Source organism: Gavialis gangeticus, unplaced genomic scaffold, assembly GCF_001723915.1.
Source record: "Gavialis gangeticus isolate Ggan-Ray unplaced genomic scaffold, GavGan_comp1, whole genome shotgun sequence".
In the NCBI taxonomy this organism is placed as follows: Eukaryota; Metazoa; Chordata; order Crocodylia; family Gavialidae; genus Gavialis; species Gavialis gangeticus.
In genome coordinates this window covers 63,049,330-63,067,056 of record NW_017729022.1, presented here as the reverse complement: position 1 = coordinate 63,067,056, position 17,727 = coordinate 63,049,330, and the positions used below count along the sequence as shown (strand labels likewise).

The 17,727-nt window shown below is 51.2% G+C and overlaps 2 protein-coding genes across 4 annotated transcripts in view; one reads left to right on the top strand and one right to left on the bottom strand.

The window, feature by feature from the left end:
- The window catches only part of PLA2G6 (phospholipase A2 group VI), a 43,908-nt gene extending 26,412 nt beyond the window's left edge, over positions 1-17,496 (bottom strand). Inside the window, exons 1-8 of one of the 2 annotated variants that reach the window (XM_019515212.1) lie at positions 17,432-17,496; positions 8,379-8,618; positions 7,765-7,980; positions 6,112-6,292; positions 3,870-4,057; positions 2,408-2,504; positions 675-857; positions 190-298 (exon numbers count right to left, since the gene is read on the bottom strand). In XM_019515212.1, the coding sequence (XP_019370757.1) occupies positions 190-298; positions 675-857; positions 2,408-2,504; positions 3,870-4,057; positions 6,112-6,292; positions 7,765-7,980; positions 8,379-8,587 (1,183 nt within the window). In that variant the 5' untranslated portion in view covers positions 8,588-8,618; positions 17,432-17,496. Of the gene's footprint in view, positions 1-189; positions 299-674; positions 858-2,407; positions 2,505-3,869; positions 4,058-6,111; positions 6,293-7,764; positions 7,981-8,378; positions 8,619-13,600; positions 13,683-17,431 lie in introns of those variants that run through there. The other variant, XM_019515211.1, reaches the window with a different exon arrangement.
- A 39-nt stretch (positions 17,497-17,535) lies between these two features.
- Positions 17,536-17,727, top strand: part of MAFF (MAF bZIP transcription factor F) — a 10,756-nt gene continuing 10,564 nt past the window's right edge. The window contains exon 1 of one of the 2 annotated variants that reach the window (XM_019515214.1): positions 17,536-17,615. The gene's annotated coding sequence lies outside the window, so the exon portion shown is untranslated. The other variant, XM_019515213.1, reaches the window with a different exon arrangement.

The window sequence follows — 17,727 nt, the reverse complement described above, 5'->3', positions numbered from 1 at the left end:
AGGGCCGGGTGTGACTGCACCTTGACAAGTCTGGAGGAGCTGCCCTGCCTCACCATGTGTGGGCAGCATCTGACAACCCAGCCGGGAAAGGAGGCATGTGCACCTGGCTTTCCTCAAGATATATCCCATCCCCTACTTCCCCTCTCCTTCTCAGGGCTTTCTTCCCCTTCCCCCCCCACTGTCTCTCACCTTTGCTGGTCCTGGCTGCCACTAGGCCTGGTGTCTCCCCAAAGTCATTGGGGATGTCCACATCTGCTCCGAACACAATAAGGGCCTTGATCATATCCAGCTGGTCATGCTGTAAGATAGGAGGTTCTAGCCATCAGCAACTTTCCCCTTCCCCTCTTGCCACCGCTGACATGCCTGAGCCTCATCACCCTCCTCTTTACTAGCTCCCTTGGGTGCCCCAGCTACCCAAGGGCCCCCCGCTGAATTCAACTCTTTCCCAACACCTGGAACTCCAAGGGTGAGGGCTTTTGATGTAATCATTACCACAGCTGGACACAAAACCCAGCTGGAGGCACGGAAGAGGTGAGAAGCACATGCTAACCCCCTTTCACCAAAAGGAGGGGTGGAGCCTCCTCTCTGGTATTTTCATGCCAGGATCCTGCAGAAAATGCTCCCTCTAACCCTCACGGATGTGCAGAGCCATCAGCAACTCATGAGAAACTCACCTTCATGGCCAGGTGCAGTGGGGTGTTGCCATCCTGCCCCTTGGTATTTGTGAGGGCCCCATGTGTCACCAGCACCATGGCACAGTCAAAGCGTCCCCGTTTGACCATGATGTGCAAAGCTGTGTCAGCTGTGTTGCTGACGGCATTCACTTCACAGCCACACATCAGCAGCAGTCGGGTCATCTATACCCCAAAGGTGCAGGCAGGAAGGGAAAACAAGAAAGGGGAAAGCTTCAGTGTAACAGCCAGGAAGGGCAAAGTACTCCCAGAGGCAGGATACACCAGAGAATCAGCAATGGAACCATCCTGGAGGTTGCAGTGGTGGGAAGAAGTGAGTGGAGACAATCCCCAGCAGTTCAAACTCAGTTACAAATCCCTGAATGGCCATGCTGGGACTCGTGGGCTTTTGCAAGATTTCTCTCACATTTGGTACAGAAGCAGCTGTTCACTTTAATAACTAACTGATGCTGGTGAGCATCTCTGCCTCACAATGCTACACTGCCTACAAGCACCAGGCAGCAGAGCCAGAGCTGAATGAAAAAAAAAAAAAAACCAACAAAAAGAAATCCAGCAACCCAAAAACAAACTCTTGAGAGGACTAAAGTCTCTGGCAAGAAACTGCCAAGTGGGAGGGAGGAAGGGATGGAGGGGGAAGGAGATTCTATGTGGATGTTGCCAAAATCCTCATGCATTCCTGCTGTTCCTCTTCACAATCCAAGCAGATTTAAATCTGCTCAGTACTTGCATGGGATAACTCCACGGAGGATGCAGAGAGATGTCAGTAAATCAGTAGAAGGCACTCTCCATTTAAAAACAGCTCTGAATCCATGTCCTCACATTGCATTAGGGGACAACATGCCCTTGCAAAAGCCACATTTTGGTGTGAGGTATAAAATCTATGCCAGGGTAACAGTATCCACCCCAGCCATGGGGCCACTTCCCATTATGGATGATTACAAGGTATCTACCAAAGTTCCCCTATCACTGCCATTAAAGAAGTTGCTCTTCAATTCCCGTTAGGCATTGTTGTGCATTGATGATGGCACAAAATGTTCTACCCTAGAGGGGGCCTCAGACCAAGAGCAGCACTTTCCACTAATCAGCAAAAGAGGAAAGAAGGACAATCTGGAAACCTAGCAGCCATGGATAAACTAGGGTAGAGGTTCCCAACCACCGGGCTGCAGCCTGCTACTGAGCCACGAAGGGTTGGGTGCCAGGTCATGGCACAAACTTTAACCAGCTCCCAGTGGCAGTGGCTCAGCCCTCACTAGCTTGCTCCTCAGGCATGCGCTGCCCCCAGCCACATCCCTCCTCCTGGCCTGGCTCTGCTGCCAGCCTGTGGTATAAGAAAGGTTGGGAAAACTCTGAACTAGGGTCAGCCCACATGGTCAGTTCATGGTTGGGCTTTGGAGCTCTTTTTCTAGAGTGTATGGGCCTGATCTTCAGCTGGCACCATTGGAAGAGAGACTGTTCTACTTGGGAGTCCAAACGTCCAAGGCTTGTATATGCCATTTGCGGCCTGCCTTTCTGGAGCCTTACTAGACACTGTATTCTAAATGGCTTCCCAGAGACACAGAACCTTGCTGGAAGGGGAACGTTTCCAGCGGGAGGAATTATGAGAGAGACAGAACACAAACAAGCAAATGCAGTGCAGTGGGGCTGCTATGCATCTTAATATGCCATCTACCCACTACCAACATGTCCTCCACCTACTGGCAGTCAGATCTGCCTACCTCAGCATTTTTGGCCCAGTGGAGTGGAGTTCCTCCATAGCGTGGATCCCTGGACTGCACCTGACTGACATCAGTGTTGAGGATGGCTTGTGCACAACTGTGGGAGGAAACAAAAAACTAAAGCACAGATGAAGACAAAGGTCCCACAGCCTGCCAACAATCTGCAATGTTTCTACCACAGCAGCACATGGGGAAACTGGGAGCAAAACAGCCCCCTCACCCATGGAGTTGTGCCACTGAGTAGCTCTCAGCAGGCCAGAAGCTGGCCTGTGGGATCAGCATCAGCTGGTGGTACCCTGCCAGGGACCATTCAGGGAGGCAGGTGAGCCCTAAACAGACACAGGCTGGGCCGTGTCTAGCAAGCCACTAACAACCACCCTATGGGCTCTGCTCCAAGGAAGGCCGCCAAGAGGTACCTGAGCCAGTACACAACCTCCTGGTATTTGTCCTATCCCAGTGAGACTCATAGGCACTGGGAAGAAAGCCAATGAGTCCATGCCAGTAAACAGTGCCCTGGACACCGATCCATTCTCAGCCAGTCCTGACAATCTACACGCCAGGGTACTCAAGGAGCTGGCGAGCATCATAGCCCAGCCCCTGGCACGGATCTTTGATAACTCCTGCTGCTTTAGTGTAGTACCCAAAGACTAGAAGAAGGCCAATGTGGTGCCTATCTTCAAGAAAGGGAGGAAAGTGGATCCGGCTAACTACAGGCCCATCAGCCTGACTTCTATCCCACGGAAGATCTTAGAAAACTTTATTAAAGAGGCCATCCTTAACGGACTGGCCGACGCCAACAACCTAAGGGATAGCCAGCACAGGTTTGTTGCGGGTAGGTCTTGCTTGACCAATCTCATTTCCTTCTACGACCAGGTGACCTATCACCTGGACAAGGGAGAAGAGATTAATGTCATATATCTTGACTTCAAAAAAGCCTTCGATCTGGTATCCCACGATAACCTCTTGGTGGAACTGGCCAATTGTGGCCTTGGGTCCACCACAATCCACTGGCTGGGAAATTGGCTCCGTGGTCGGACCCAGAGGGTAGTAATTGATGGAAGTCAATCATCATGGTGTCCTGTGACCAGCGGGGATGATGAGATTGAACGGTCATAAACTACCGTAAGACCGTTTCAGGTTGGACATAAGGAAGTATTTCTTTACTGTTCGAGCCCCCAAGGTCTGGAACAGCCTGCCATTGGGGGTGGTTCAAGCACCTACACTGAACACCTTCAAGAGTAAATTGGATGCTTATCTTGCTGGGATCCTATGACCCCAGCTGACTTCCTGCCCTTTGAGCTGGGGGGCTGGACTCTGTGATCTTCCGAGGTCCCTTCCTTCCAGCCGTAATGTCTATGAAATCTATGAAGAGGCAGGAGAAAGGACTTCCCCCTCACTCCTTCCTTCCCCCTGACGATGGCCTTCCAGTGCTTCTTTCCCAACAAGATTAATAGACACTCACCCCTTCTGGGAGTACTTCAGAGCAGTGTAAATAGGGAAGCCCAGAGCCCCAGTGATGTTGCAGCTGGCTTGACATTTCAGCAGAGACACAGCCACATCCTCTTTGCCCAGCTGGCAGGCTAGGTGCAGAGGGGACTGCCCTTGGTTGCTCAGGTAGTTCAAGGCAACAGATGATGTTTTGCCCAAGAGCTGAAAAAGACAGAACAATGTGATCTCCTTGTCGGAGTTCCAAGGATGGCTGCTGGGTACAGTACCTAGCTCCTCATGCACAAAATGGCCCAACCCTTCCCCACGCTCCACCCAACAGGGAAGACTAACTCATGGCATGCTCTCCCTTTTCGCCCAGATACTTCCATGAGTCAACCAGCTTTGGGTGGGAGCAAAATATAGGTTCTACTTGGAACAAAAACAGAGATGCTTTGAAGATCTTATTTTTCCCTATGATTTCACACCAAACAGCACTGTCAGTTGGTTGGTTTACCCCTGCAGGAAACCCACCAGCTCTGGGTTTATGCAGAAGCAGCAGGAAGTGAATCTGCCCACTCTTGTAGCAGAGCCCAGAAGGAATAAGATATGGCGGAATTCAAATTTAAGAACTTCTCTTGGTGTAAGCTAGCTCAGTGACACTCCTACAGCAACCCAGGGACAGGCCTTCTTAAGTTAGCACTATTTTCAGACCCCACTAAACCTTCACTTCTTACAAGCACTGAGCCTTATTCTCAACACATCCTGTCACAAAGTCAAGCCCACCACACTCTGTCCCAGAACACTCCTGGAGCCATCCCAAGTGCAACATTACTTCTGGAAAACTACCAAGCCCCAAGTTCAAAAAGTAAAAGAACTGGTGATGGGCTAAAAAGCTCCCTGCCTGCTGCCCTAGAAATACCAGCCCAGGGCACCCTCAGCCACACCACCACTCTCACAGACTACCAGGGACCTGACAGCAACTTTAGGGAAGACGACAAACTAAACCCCAGAACAAGCAATTTGAACCCTAAGAATTCCTACAAAACTGTGAAGGAGGCAAAGAAATCCTAGCCTCCCTTCTACAGAGACCCAGCCTGTTGTACTGTAAGCCCCACATCCAGGGGCCTCCCAGTCTCCCAGGCCAACAGGCCAGATCAAGAATACCTCTCTTCCTTCCATGGATTTGGCCACAAGCTCTAACCCCTGCACAGACACTAATAAAAGAATAGGGACCAGCTGGCAAAAATAAGGAGTGTCCAGTGCCACCTGTCAGCTGCTAGATTCCTCAGCAGACTTCAGGTCAGGGCATGGCCCAGAGATGGCACTGCCCATGCACAGATGGTTGTACTTCGCATGTTGGTCTGGATGACCATCTCCACCCCACTAGATTGCTCTGGAGATTATAGTGTTTAGCATCAAATACTCCCACACTGTACCCAGAAGAGGACCGGAAACACCTTGAAATAGCTTAGGTCTCTCCTCAGACCAGAGGTAAAACAGCAGCAGGCTGCTGCCCTTCTACCTTCAGTCTCAGGGCCCTGATTCTTAATATCAGCTTGGGCAAACATACAGCATTCAACAAAATGCTTCTGATCAGCAGGAAGGAATCATGTGAGGAGGGCTCCCCAAGTCAGTGTGGCCAACCCATCACAGGTGTCCCAACACAAGGACCTAGAGGACTCATCTATGCCACACCAAGGCTCCTATCACCCAACTCCCGTAGGTAGGCTTAAGGGGGAATTCTGCCAGCTCAGACCACCAGCATCATGTGCTAGCCATGGATCCACAGACACGAGAAGACAGGTGTGTTCTTCCCTTGTTTTAGGCAACATGGAGCCAGAAAGGGAATACCTGGCCCAAGACCAGGCACAGATGCCAACAATAAGTTCTACTGTCTTGGTGAGATTATTTAATCAGGCCCACTTATTTTCACGCTGGTGGTACAAAGCATGCTGGACTTCAGAGTCCAAACCAAGAGTTCTGGCATCACCCAGGAAACAAAATCTTTAAAAATGTAGGGAACAGTGGGGCTGAAATCAATCCACAGGATCCACACTATTCCCTCTCTACCCCACCCCTTTCCTGTAGCAGTAGAACCAGCTGGCTCACTCCTCCAGAAGTGGAAAGCCCTGCTCCTACCTCCTCCAGCACTGGCCTTTCTTCTTTCATCCTACCCCTCCCCCACCCCACCCCCTCCAAATAAGGGCAGGACTTGGCTCCTTAGCACTCCCCTCCTCAACCAGCCCCTCTCCCAGGCTGCTTCTCCTCCCACTCACCTCTATTATCTCAGGGCTACCCCCTCGGACAGCATAGTGGAAGACTGTCTCCCCATTTTTGTCAGTGATATCCAGCCGGGCATGGCAGTCCATCAGCTCCCGTAGGCACTCAATATCTCCCTTCCGGCAGGCCAGATGCAGCGGGGTGCAGACATCCTCACACTGGGTGCTGTTCAAACAGCTGCAGCACAAGAGGCATAAACACAGCATGAGCCCAAGGTAGGGGCCCTCTTTCCTGGAATACAGGGACCCTCAATGTACAGTTGCCTCACAGACACCTGCTTCAAAGCCTCATTAAACAATCAGGTTAGACCCAAGCACTTTGTGAAGGCAAGGCAATAGCAGCAGCAGGGCAAGCGCTGTACAAGGCTTTTCTGTCCTTAGCCATCCATGCCCGTGTCCCTCAGACCGGCCTCTTAGCATCTCTGCTATGCCAGCTATGGAGCCACCCTATAGCTCTGCTGACACGCCTCACCACTGACTTGCAGCATCCTCACAGAGAATTGTACCCAGACCCTTCCTACCTCCCTCGTGTCTAAGCACCTGTTCAACTCCTCTCAAGTTTTTCTTTTCCTCAAAACAGACGTCTCCCCAGATCCTGCTAAAGGGGAATGCAGCATCTCACACAAAGAGCTTTCCAGCACTTCTGATCCAGGAAGAACATCCCTCCTCCCTTCTAATTATCTGCATAAGACGCTTGCACAAATTGTGTCACAACCCCATCTGAACGAGTGGACCACCTAGATCAGGGTTGCTCAAACCCCAGCCCTCAGGCCAAATCTGGCTCACAGTGCCAGGCCAAATAGCCCACAGGGATATCTGTAGGTAGCAAAATTTGGTGGCAGGAGAGCGGTGGAAGTTCCATATGGTCAGATCTGACCCTGGCTGGACCACTGCTGCACAACAGGATCAGGGCTGGGCTTGCCCTCCATGCATCTGTACCAAGCTAGGCTGCTCCCCATCCGCATCCCACTACGTGTCTGGATCAGAGCTGGGCCCCTCGGCCTCCACCCACATACTGCACATCCGGATCAGGGCCAGGCTGTTCCCCATCCCCACATATACAGATCAGGGCCACTCCACCCTGTGCCCCCACATGCACCAGGATTGGGGCCAGGCTGCTGCATCCCACATCAGAGCTAAGCCACTCCCCGCCTCCCTGGGTAGCTGGATCAGGGTCAGGCTGCACACCCCTCTGTAGCCAGTTCTGGCCTCTGCCGGGCAAATCCTATGCACCGGATTGATCCCACTGGCCAGATCCAGCCTGTGGACAAACCCAGCTACACCAATTCAGCCCATGGGGTGAAATGGTTGGGCACCACTAATCTGGGCAGTAACATCCTTACTACAACTACCAGCTAATTGATTTGTTCCTTGAGCTCAAAAGGTGTGGGTCTGGGCTTTGGTAAATCACATGGGGTATAGTAGGTATACACTCTTCCAGAATGGGCAGGCAGCCACCCCCTTTGCCATTTGACTAAGCAAGATATCTAGGGCACTACCTGCAGATTGACTTAGGGGAGGCTGCCAAAGCAGCCCAACTTTTATTCAGGGCCTGCTTTACAGAGTGAGGCACCTCCCTTTGAATGTGCTAGCCTGGGCTTCCTCTCTTTTCTGACTTAATTCCCCAGAGGAGAGCTCCTCAGCTCTTGCCTTTGGATGTGGTTGTGTTGGAAGCTTTCCCGAAGTCCCACCTCCACTGCCACATGGGCCAGGGACCAGCTGGGGTGGTTGCGGAAACAGTCGCTCAGCTGCTGGAGGACCTCCAGCTGCAGAGGCTGCTGGGAGCTCTCATAGAAAGGGCGCAGCTGCCGTGCATACTGCTCAAAGTGCCTGGCAGCTTCCACCTCGTTGTCCAGCTGGAAGATCCTGACAAAAGGAAAAGGGAGTAAGAATGCTGCTCATCTCCTTTCCAAGTAGGCCAGGAGACACCCCTGCTAGCACCAGGGAGACAGTGATTTCCTACACACCCCAGTCCCAGAATCTCTCTGCTTGCTTGGCACTGAATATTCATGCCAAGTTGGGGAGGAAGTCTCCTACTGATACAAAGGAACTATGTCCATTCCTGCATCACTGACTGTCAGGGCACTTCTCCCCTCTTGGAACAGACCCTCCTGTCCACAGTGACTACCATTTACAGCCAGGCAAGCGTTTCTATCCCCTGTTCTCACAGACCTGGGGAATCGGGAGGGGTGGCCATCCACAGGAAATCACCACTCTCTCACCAAGTAAGCAACCCAAAGGGGAAGGGGTGCTCTGACACTCACCGGAAGGCAACCAGCTGATTCTGGGGGTTCACCAGCAGGCAGTCCCAGGAGCGAGCCGCATTGTTCTTGTACAGGGTGACCCTGCCCTCCTCCCTCAGGCGTGTATGAGATGCAAACTCCGCCAAGGGCACCTCCTTCACCCGGTATGGGTTTGAAAACAAGTTGGTGACACTGTTAATGGTATTGACAATTCGACCGAAGAACTGCATCTTTGAGATGAGCTGTCCTGTCCCAGTCACCCTGAAAGAAATGACACACCAAGTTCAACTTGCATCAGTCCCTGCCCTGGTGCCCCCATCATTCAGTGACCTTCAGCCCAGCTTCTCCCCCCCCTAACCCCAACAGGCTGCCCACTGATGCTTCAGAAGCTCCAGCAGATGGGGCTCTTGAGACAAGCAGTGCTGTCCTCAGCTTTCCCCCAGAGCAGCATAAAGTGGACAGAAGACCTAAGGGCTGTGCATCATGAATCAATAGAACAGACTTCCAGCAGGCCAGGTTGCCTGATCCTGACTGATGGACACAGTAATTTCCAGATGCGTCAGTCAGGATCAAGGCCCTACTCTGAGTTGCACCACACTAAGAAATGATCCCTGTAAGGGACAGTCTAAATATACGGGACAGTCAAAGGGAGACAGGCTGGATTCTTATGCTCATTTTAGAGATGGAAAATTGAGCCTCAAGGAGATTAAGTGATTTGGCCTTGGTCACACAGGATTCCTGGGGCAGGGTGAGAGGTTGGGTCCAGGTCTCAAGTGCCAGCCCAGTACTTTACACCCAACATGAATTATACAAGGTGGGAAGCCCTTAGCTACCCCCTCAGCTACCCCATGCTAACCGCAACTATGATTTTTGTCTTACCATCACTTTCTAGCTCACTACCGCAGTTAGATAAGTACTGTAACACAGGGCTGCTCAACCTGCAGCTACTCCAGGTGCCAGATTTGCGGCCTGGATCCCAGTGGACTGGGCACTGTCCATCTAGCCCACCAGGCAAAAAGGTTGAGCACCATTGCTGTAACAGATGTCTTAAGGAGGTGGTGGATGCTCCATCACTGGAGGCATTTCAGAGCAAGAGAAACAAACATCTGTTAAGAATCGGTCAGGTACGGTCAACTTCACCTAAAGCAGGGGTGGGCAATTATTTTGGGTGGAGGGTCGCTTACTGAGTTTTGGCAAGCCATTGAGGGCCGCATGATAGGCAGCCAGGGGCAAATTAATATTAATTTTCTAAATTTTGAGGGGCCCTGCAGGCTGCATAGAATGGCCTGGCAGGCCGCATCTGGCCCCCGGGTTGCATTTTGCCCACCCCGACGTAAAGGCAGAGGGATGGATTAGGTGACAACCCTTACATCCCTATCTTCCCATGACTCTCACCTTCAACCTCCACACTGAGGCGAAGTCTTGCACAGGTATGCATTTGACTTCACTACCTCAAGCAAAAATCCAAGTATACCACCCGGGGGGAGCAGAGGGGATTTCTCATAACAGCAAAGCATGTGCTGGATCAGGGCCTGACTGTACACACTTTAACATGGATACAGAAACAATTATGAAGTAGTTTGTTTGCTGCATGCAATGTCAACCTGGGCTGTGTTGAAGGAAATGGCTTGTGTGGGTGGTGCAGGTTAAGCAGATGATTCTGTCAGTCCAGGTTCTGCTCTGGGATTGCTAAACAAGGGGAAACTGTTTGGGCGTATTAATGCTGTTTAAACTACATGCACTATCATCAAGGAAAGTGACGGCTGTAACAACCATAGCCAAGTTAATTTCAACCACGAAGGAGGATGTACACCTGTTGACGTGCTTCACCAACTGTTTGCAGAGAATGTTGAAAGCTGCATGCTGTGTACAGAGAAGGAAGTAAAAGGAAACGGATAAAGTGAAGGTGAAATCATAAATACAGGCTGCATGCAATGTCTGATAAATTAACTAGGGTGTTCCTGGCCTTTTTATGGAGATATTAGAAAAGTATTCTGTGAAGCAGCTGTAACTGGCTTTTAACAAAACTAGGTTTGGGAAGCTAGTCAACTGCCTGGTCAAATATTGATCAGTCAATCAACTGCATATTTTTTTGACCAAAGATTATGGCAATTTTACAAAAAACTATATTTTCTGTAGTTTTACTGACAGAAATATGAATTTCTGCTGTTTTTGACAAATTTCTTAATGGAAAATTTATGATTGCATGCGTTTTATTTGGACCCATTGACAGTTTTTTGCCAATATTTGACCGGTCAAATACCCAACCCTAAACAAGATTGCTTTTTGTTTGGGGGAAATTTAAAGAAGTCTGTATGATGCTGGCCATCAGCTAGAAAGCCAGGCATCCCAAAACATCCCAGAGTCCTGAGACACCCACAACAGTGCTGTTGACACCATTTACCATCTCTTTCTTGTGGGTCTCCATTCCCTCCACAAACGGCCCAGCTCTTCTCCATACTCCCCTCACACGTAGCCCTGCTTCCCCCCACCACACACCTACAAGCCAGTTTTGCAGACATCCTTGATCTCCACTACATTCAGCATTGAGATCTTTCATGGATGAACTAAGCTTCAAGTCCTTCATATCCCTGAAGCAAAGAGGAGGAAGGAGAGTCTGTGCAGCGCTGCAGAGGCCACACATTATCTGGCACATTTCTTTTCTACAGAACTTATTTTTCTCCTTCATAATATTGCTTCCACCCATCTCAGTAGCACCCCTCAGCATTCCTGTGGTGCAAACTTCCCCACTCTCACTCACACTCAAACTTCACACTCTTGCGGCATTCTCAACAGTAACTGAAACCCTCCCTGCCCATATGCAGCATCCAACCTAATCACAGATCAGTCTTGAGAAGAGAAAGTTTAGCAATAAAAGGTATGAATCAAGCTCTAGGTAGCAGACTTCTTCATCAACAGCCTGCACATGAAGAACAACAGCTGCTACTGAAGCTGCTAGTGCCCAGTAGAGAGCGGTTTTAAGTCCTTCTGGAAACAGAAGGAATTCAGCAAGCACATGGTGTCTAAACACAGGATCAGGTCTATGTAGGTCACTTCTAGCCTGAAGTGAAAGGTCTTTAGCCATGACATCCAAAGCAGCAAACAACTCCGAAGGTCTCTGCGATAAAGAATTAACCTATAGACCTACCACTATTTGCAACCAAGCTTTCCACAGTTTGCAAGCCTTGGGGAAAAACATTTTTGTTAAAAGATACCCAAGACAAAAATGAGACCGCCCTGCCCCAGAATCTGGGACAGCAGCTTTGGACTACTCCGTTTGTAGGGCAGTCTGCACATGGATGCCATCAAAGCCCATCATTTTGAAACTTTGCTGGCAGATGTTACATCCGTAGGGGAAGCAACTATCAATGACCGGCACGAGGAGACTCCAAAAGGACCTTAGAACTAAGATTCCAATCCCATTAAACATATAAACTGAGCATACAGGTTCCTATTGCTTTTGACTCATTGCAAGACCTGAAATTGGGGCTTGCAGTGGAACCTGAAAGGAGGAGGGAGCAGCTGAGCAGTTTTGCATGTACCCAGTAGGCGCATCTATGTTGCTTCCACAGTGGTCTAGGGAAAGCCTCGAAGAAAAGCACCTGCCCGCAGACTCCCACTCCACACCTGCCAAACCCAGAAGCTGCTGTGCAAGGACTCTCAACAGGCTGAAGACAGAAGTCAAGTGCCGTGAGAGCTCCATCAGAACAGCCTCCCTCCCTCATTTCTGGGTTTGGGGGGTATGGAGCAAGAGGAAGTCAGTAGCTCAGCAGCCCTCTCATAAACACCCTGGAAGTGATACAGACAACAACATCCTGAGCTCCTCAAGAATGGAGACAGGTCCAGCATAGAGGAAGAGGACAGAGTTTCACAGGCCTCTTCTGTTCACACAAAAGCCACCTGGACCCGAGGAAGCCCTTTTCTCTTGGATTATAGGATCCCAAAAAAGCAAAAACTGGCTGCTCACAGGCTCCATCTGTCAGACAAGGGATTCCCCAACCCTGACACCCTCCTCAAAGCAGGGAAAACTGAATGCTCATATAAAAAAGTTAAAAACTCAGAAGCAGTGGGAAAAGGCTGCATTTGCTGTTACTCAAACAAGGTGGAGTAAAACATATCAAAAACACCCCAACCCCAATATTAACCCCAGCCCAAAAGGTGACTGAATTCCATGACCACCCCAAGTTGGTGAAAAGCAGCACGTGAAGGGATTCAACAAAGGGTGAAGGACTTCGTATCTTTGGTTCTAGGACATCCAATGAACAGTGCTTCCGACACCACGCTTTTCACAGGGGTGGCCCATCCAAGGGCTCCTACTGCTGGTGACACTAGGGGAGCTCAAATGGTATTTGCCATCACAACACAGATTAAACATTGCTCCTTGTGCAGACAGGGTCCCAGACCTGCACTTCCTCCAGACAGAGAGTTCACCAAAGGATTTAGGATCTTGGACAGCTCCATTGACCATTTTGTTTTGCAGAGAAAACAAAGGGCCCAAAACAGACGCTACAGGAACAGAAGCTGGAACAAGGATGAGGTCGGGCATCCCCACCCCCAGTTGGCCAGTCTTTATAAATGGGAGGGAAGAATTATAAACATGTAACAGCAGGTCTTTATAAATGGCAGCAAGCGTAACGCTAAGGGAAGGGAAGGGAAAGATCCTTCTTTTATTCCAGATCGACATCATGGAAGAAGAAAAACCCTGAATGTGTCAAAGGGGAGAAGGGGGAGAGCACAAAAGAGAAAACGGCCAAAAAAACCCTGGCTTTATAAGCAGCCCTTTATCCCCACCCCTGCAACAGAAATACAGGAGAAATAAAAAATACCCAGGGAAAGGGGAACAGAAAGCTGGCGTGGCCAAAAAAGTCCCCATGGAGACACAAAGTCAATAAGGACGCGCTGGTGCCTGCAGCCAGCGACTTCCTTCTCCCTAGAGCTGTTCCTGGAACAGCTGGCAGGATTTCCGCACCTCCCCACAGACCCTCGCTGACCCTTCGCCCAGGTGGCTCCTTCCTTCCTGATGCCCCCATGGACACCCCCTTCGAGCCAGGGTGCAGGGCTGGAGGGGGCAGGGAGGAGCAGTCCATGCCCAGGGGCAAACACCCACCCGCGCCCCATATCTGCCCCCAAGCACGTGCGCGCGGGGCCGGACGTCAAGCCCGGGCTGGCACGTGGTGGGGCAGGCTGAGCGAGGGAAGGGGGTGGACACAGAACGCGCAGAGCCCCGCCCCCGCCGCACTCACCTCCTGAGTCACTGACCCAACACCCGACTTCCGCCAACAAAAGTCCTCCCCGGCCATGTGACCAGTGCCCGCAAATCACAGCGCCCGCTCTTTCACCCCCGCACCACCCTCCCTTCGCGACCAATCACAGGCTCTTTTTTAAGACGCCGAGCCTCCTTCCGGCCCCGCCTTCTCCCTGCGTGTTGCAATTCGGGAGAGGTCTGCTAGAACGAGGCGGAAGTTGAGGCTGGACAGTAGGGCGGCAGCCATCTTTGTGAGGGGAGGATGGCTTCCTCTCCCCCTTAAAGGGACAGTCACGTGAAAACTTTCCCCGGCCCGTCTCAGCCCCTGCTTTATACCTCGCAGCAACCAAGGGGGCCCGGACTGGGCCTGAGCAGCTTACCTGGGTGCAGGGCGTTAAGACCACTAGGGCCTCTCCTCCAGCCTCCTGTGGGTCCCAGGCCAAGCAATTGTGGTTACCCCAGGCAGAGGCCAAGGCCTGGGGCAGTGACCCTCAATCGAGGCCCACAGCGCCCTGGAGCCCCACAACATCCTTTCACAGGTGCCTCTGGCCTCTTTCCATCCGGTGCAGATGCAAGGAGATCAGTGGTGTAATAAATAAGGTGGGTTTTGCAATGGAGCACTGCCTAATTCAAAGACAGTGCTGGCTGGACCTGGGGTCTAAAGAAACAGATAACCGTTGGCTGAGAGCAGTGATTTGCAGCCGGGGAGCCCTGGGATGTTAGCACCACTAGGTGGGCGACCCCAGTTCACAAGGTGCACCCAGACATCTCCGACAGGAGCCAGCGTGTCCAGAATGCTCTCCTCGCTGCGGTCTTCCTGATTCAGGGAATCCTAGAAAATGAGGGTCAGAAGGGACCTTGGGGGTACCTAATCCAACCCCCTGCTCAAAGCAGGACCAGCCCCAACTAGATCATCCCAGCCAAGGCTTTGTCTAGCTGGGTCTTAACAACCTCTAAGGCTGGAGCTTCCACCACTGCTCTGCGTAACCTGTGCCAGTGTTTGACCACCCTCCTCATGAACAAGTTTTTCCTGCTATCTAACCTGCACTTCCCTTGCTGCATCTTGAGACTGTGGCTGCTTGTTCTGTCATCTGCCACCACTGAGAACACTCTGGCTCTATCCTCTTTCAAACCCCCCTCAGGTAGCTGAAGGCTGCTATTAAATCCCCTCTCTGTCTTCTCTTCTCCAGACTAAATTAAGCCCAGTTCCCTCAACCTCTCCTCATAAGACATGTGCCCCAGCCCCCGAACCATTTTCATTGCCCTCTGCTGGACTCTCTCCAATTTGTCCACATCCTTTCTGTACTGGGGGCCCCAAAACTGAACACAGTACTCCAGATATGGCCTCACCAGTGCTGAATAGAGGGGAATAGTTACTTCCTTTGATCAGCTGGCAACACTCCTACTAATGCAGCCCAGGATACCATTAGCCTTCTTGGCAATAAGGGCACACTGTTGCCTCATATTCAGCTTATTGCCCACTGTAACCCCCAGGTCCTTTTCTGCAGAGTTCTTTGCAACAAAAATAATTCCTCTAGTACTTTTCTGTAGTCAAAAAAAAAAAAAAGAGTGAAAACCAAGAGTTGGCATTTTTCAAGGGGGTCTTGAGTTTATCGAGGGGTGCTTTAAATCTAAAAATGTTGAGAACCACTGGCCTAGAGCACATCCTCCACAGGCCTGGCATTTCTAATGTGAAGACCCTGAGAGATGGGGAGCCATCGTCACCACACAACAACATGGTGTCCCAAGCAAAGCTTGATGAGCATATGGCAGGGATCCAGGAAAGGTAGAATGTCTGTAGCAGGAATTCTCCTCCCTTCCCTGCTCCCCAAGACTGATCCACACGGGAGCCCAAAGGAGGCTTGGGTAGTGCATTACCTTGAGGCACAAATACCCCTACTTTGCAGAAGGGCAGCCCTGGAGAGGCCTGGTAAAAGCAAAACAAATTATTCCTCTGCTTTTCAGCAATGGCCTGCCTTTAGAGTTGCTAATGATGTGGTTTTGAACCATTACTGGAGGAGAATTTCTAAAAGATGTAGAGAACCAAAGCAGGATGTTCCGAGGGCTGAAACCAGCCGGCAATATGTCTTCTTTTCTGCATTTCCATTTAGAGTTGCAACATAGATGTCCTCCCAGCAAAACATCACAAGACTTCAAATCAATGCACGCCTTCGCTGTCCTCTAAACTGGGGTTTTTTACAATGGCATCAAGGAGGAAAAATGCTCAGTAAAATTCAGAAAGGGTCATAGGACCTTCTAATCTCACTGCCCCATGACTGACATCCCCCTGAGAGCCCATTAAGAGATTGTCCTCTGGCTGAGGCAGATAAGAACTCCTTTCCATAGACCAGCGGGGGCCAACCTTTTTGGCAGGTGTACCACAAATAAATCCCCATGCCCCCTTGAGTGGCTTCCATTCCCCTTCCCCTGCCTGGTCTGCTGTTCTGTTTTCTGCTCCCTGCCTGATCTGCTGCTCTGCATTCTGCTCCCTACCCCTTCTGCTGCTGTGCTGCCACCCCGCCCCGATCTGCCATATGCCACATGTAGCTGCCCATGCCACCTGTAACATGTGCCACAGCTTGGCCACCCCTCTTACAGATAATTTGGGGCACAACGCAAGATTTGTTGGGTAATGTCGTTTGTCAAACCAACTCTATAACTCAGGGAAATGCTAGACAAACTCTCAGGTGTAAGATGCCCCTCCCTTCAGTCACGATGCATGTTCCCTGGCCCATCACTGTTACACCACTAGAACAATTCCTCTACAGTCTAGGGCATGTCATCTCCCCATAGCTGCACACTAGACCCATATACCCACTCACTTTTTTTGCCACAGCTTATGACTAACCTGCATTAAAAACACTTTCTTTAAAACAGAAGCAGTTCCCCTTCTCCCTCCACCCCCCAGGCGCTAAGCCACAGCAGTTATTTAAACAAACTGTTCCACAATCACCAGAAGCTTTGGCAATACTCAGATGCAAGAGACTACAAAAACCCTCTCCGGGGCCACAACCCACAGATCTCAAAGCACTTCACAGCTGTTCATTCAGGCAGTTTTACAGTGAAAAGCAGCATTGGTGCCATTATTGAGTAGCCAAGACTGGGGGTGGCTAGGCAGCTTCACAGCGAGGACCAAGCCAGAAGCAGAGCCTTGTCCCCTGTCCTGTCCATCTGTCCATTCCATGCTTGCTTCTAGGCTAAAACTAAGAACAAAATATGCCCCCCACTAAGGATACAAAGTAGGATTCATTCTAGGGGTGCCAGGACCTCCTAATGATCTTAGGATCAGCAAATGAGGGTTGGAAGGGATCTCAGGAGGTCATCCAGCCCACTGGTTCTCAACCCTTTTTGTACTAGGACCCATTTGTAAGCACTGATGGCCAGGTCTGACGCAGTCAATAGTTTAAGTAGAAAACAGCCCCCTGGCCCTCCTGGTGCCCCTCACTCCCCACCCTGACTCCTGGGGGCGTGTGGGGGGAAGGGGACCCCAAACAGCTGCTCCCAGGCTGCAAGGGAAAAGCCACGGTTTCCCATGCTAAGGAGAAAAAGGTTTTAAGGTTGGTCAATGCATTTTTTAAACTTTGTGTGCCACCCCCTCATATATTCTTGCCCCCCCCGCGGGTTGAGAAACGCTGATCTAGCCCCCCTGCTCAAAGCAGGACCATCCCCAACTGGGTCACCGCAGCCTGGGCTTTTGTCTAGCCGGGTCTTAAAAACCTCCCAAGCCATAACCTCCCTGGGGCGCCTGCCCCGGAGCTGCACTGCCCTGGGTCCTCCCTACCAGCCAACCTAAGCTTCGCTGCCCGCAGCTCGAGCCCCTTGCACCTGCCCGGTGCCGAGCCGGCCACACGTGCCGGGGAACGGCGCAGCTGGCCCTTTAAGATGTATGCCCAGCCCTAAGATGGCAGCTTTTCCCTTCCCTCCCCCCAGCCTGTGCCCTTGGCCGCGATGGGGAGGGGAAAGTATGATGTCACCGCATGACTGTGTTTTTATGAATGAAAAGAATCCTGCGAGTGAGTAATTCCAGGAAACTCGCCTTACAACTCGGCGGCGCAGGCAGCGCCCGGCGCCCCGCGACACCACCCGAGACCCCCGGGCAGCGCGGAGCGGGCGGACCGGCGGCGG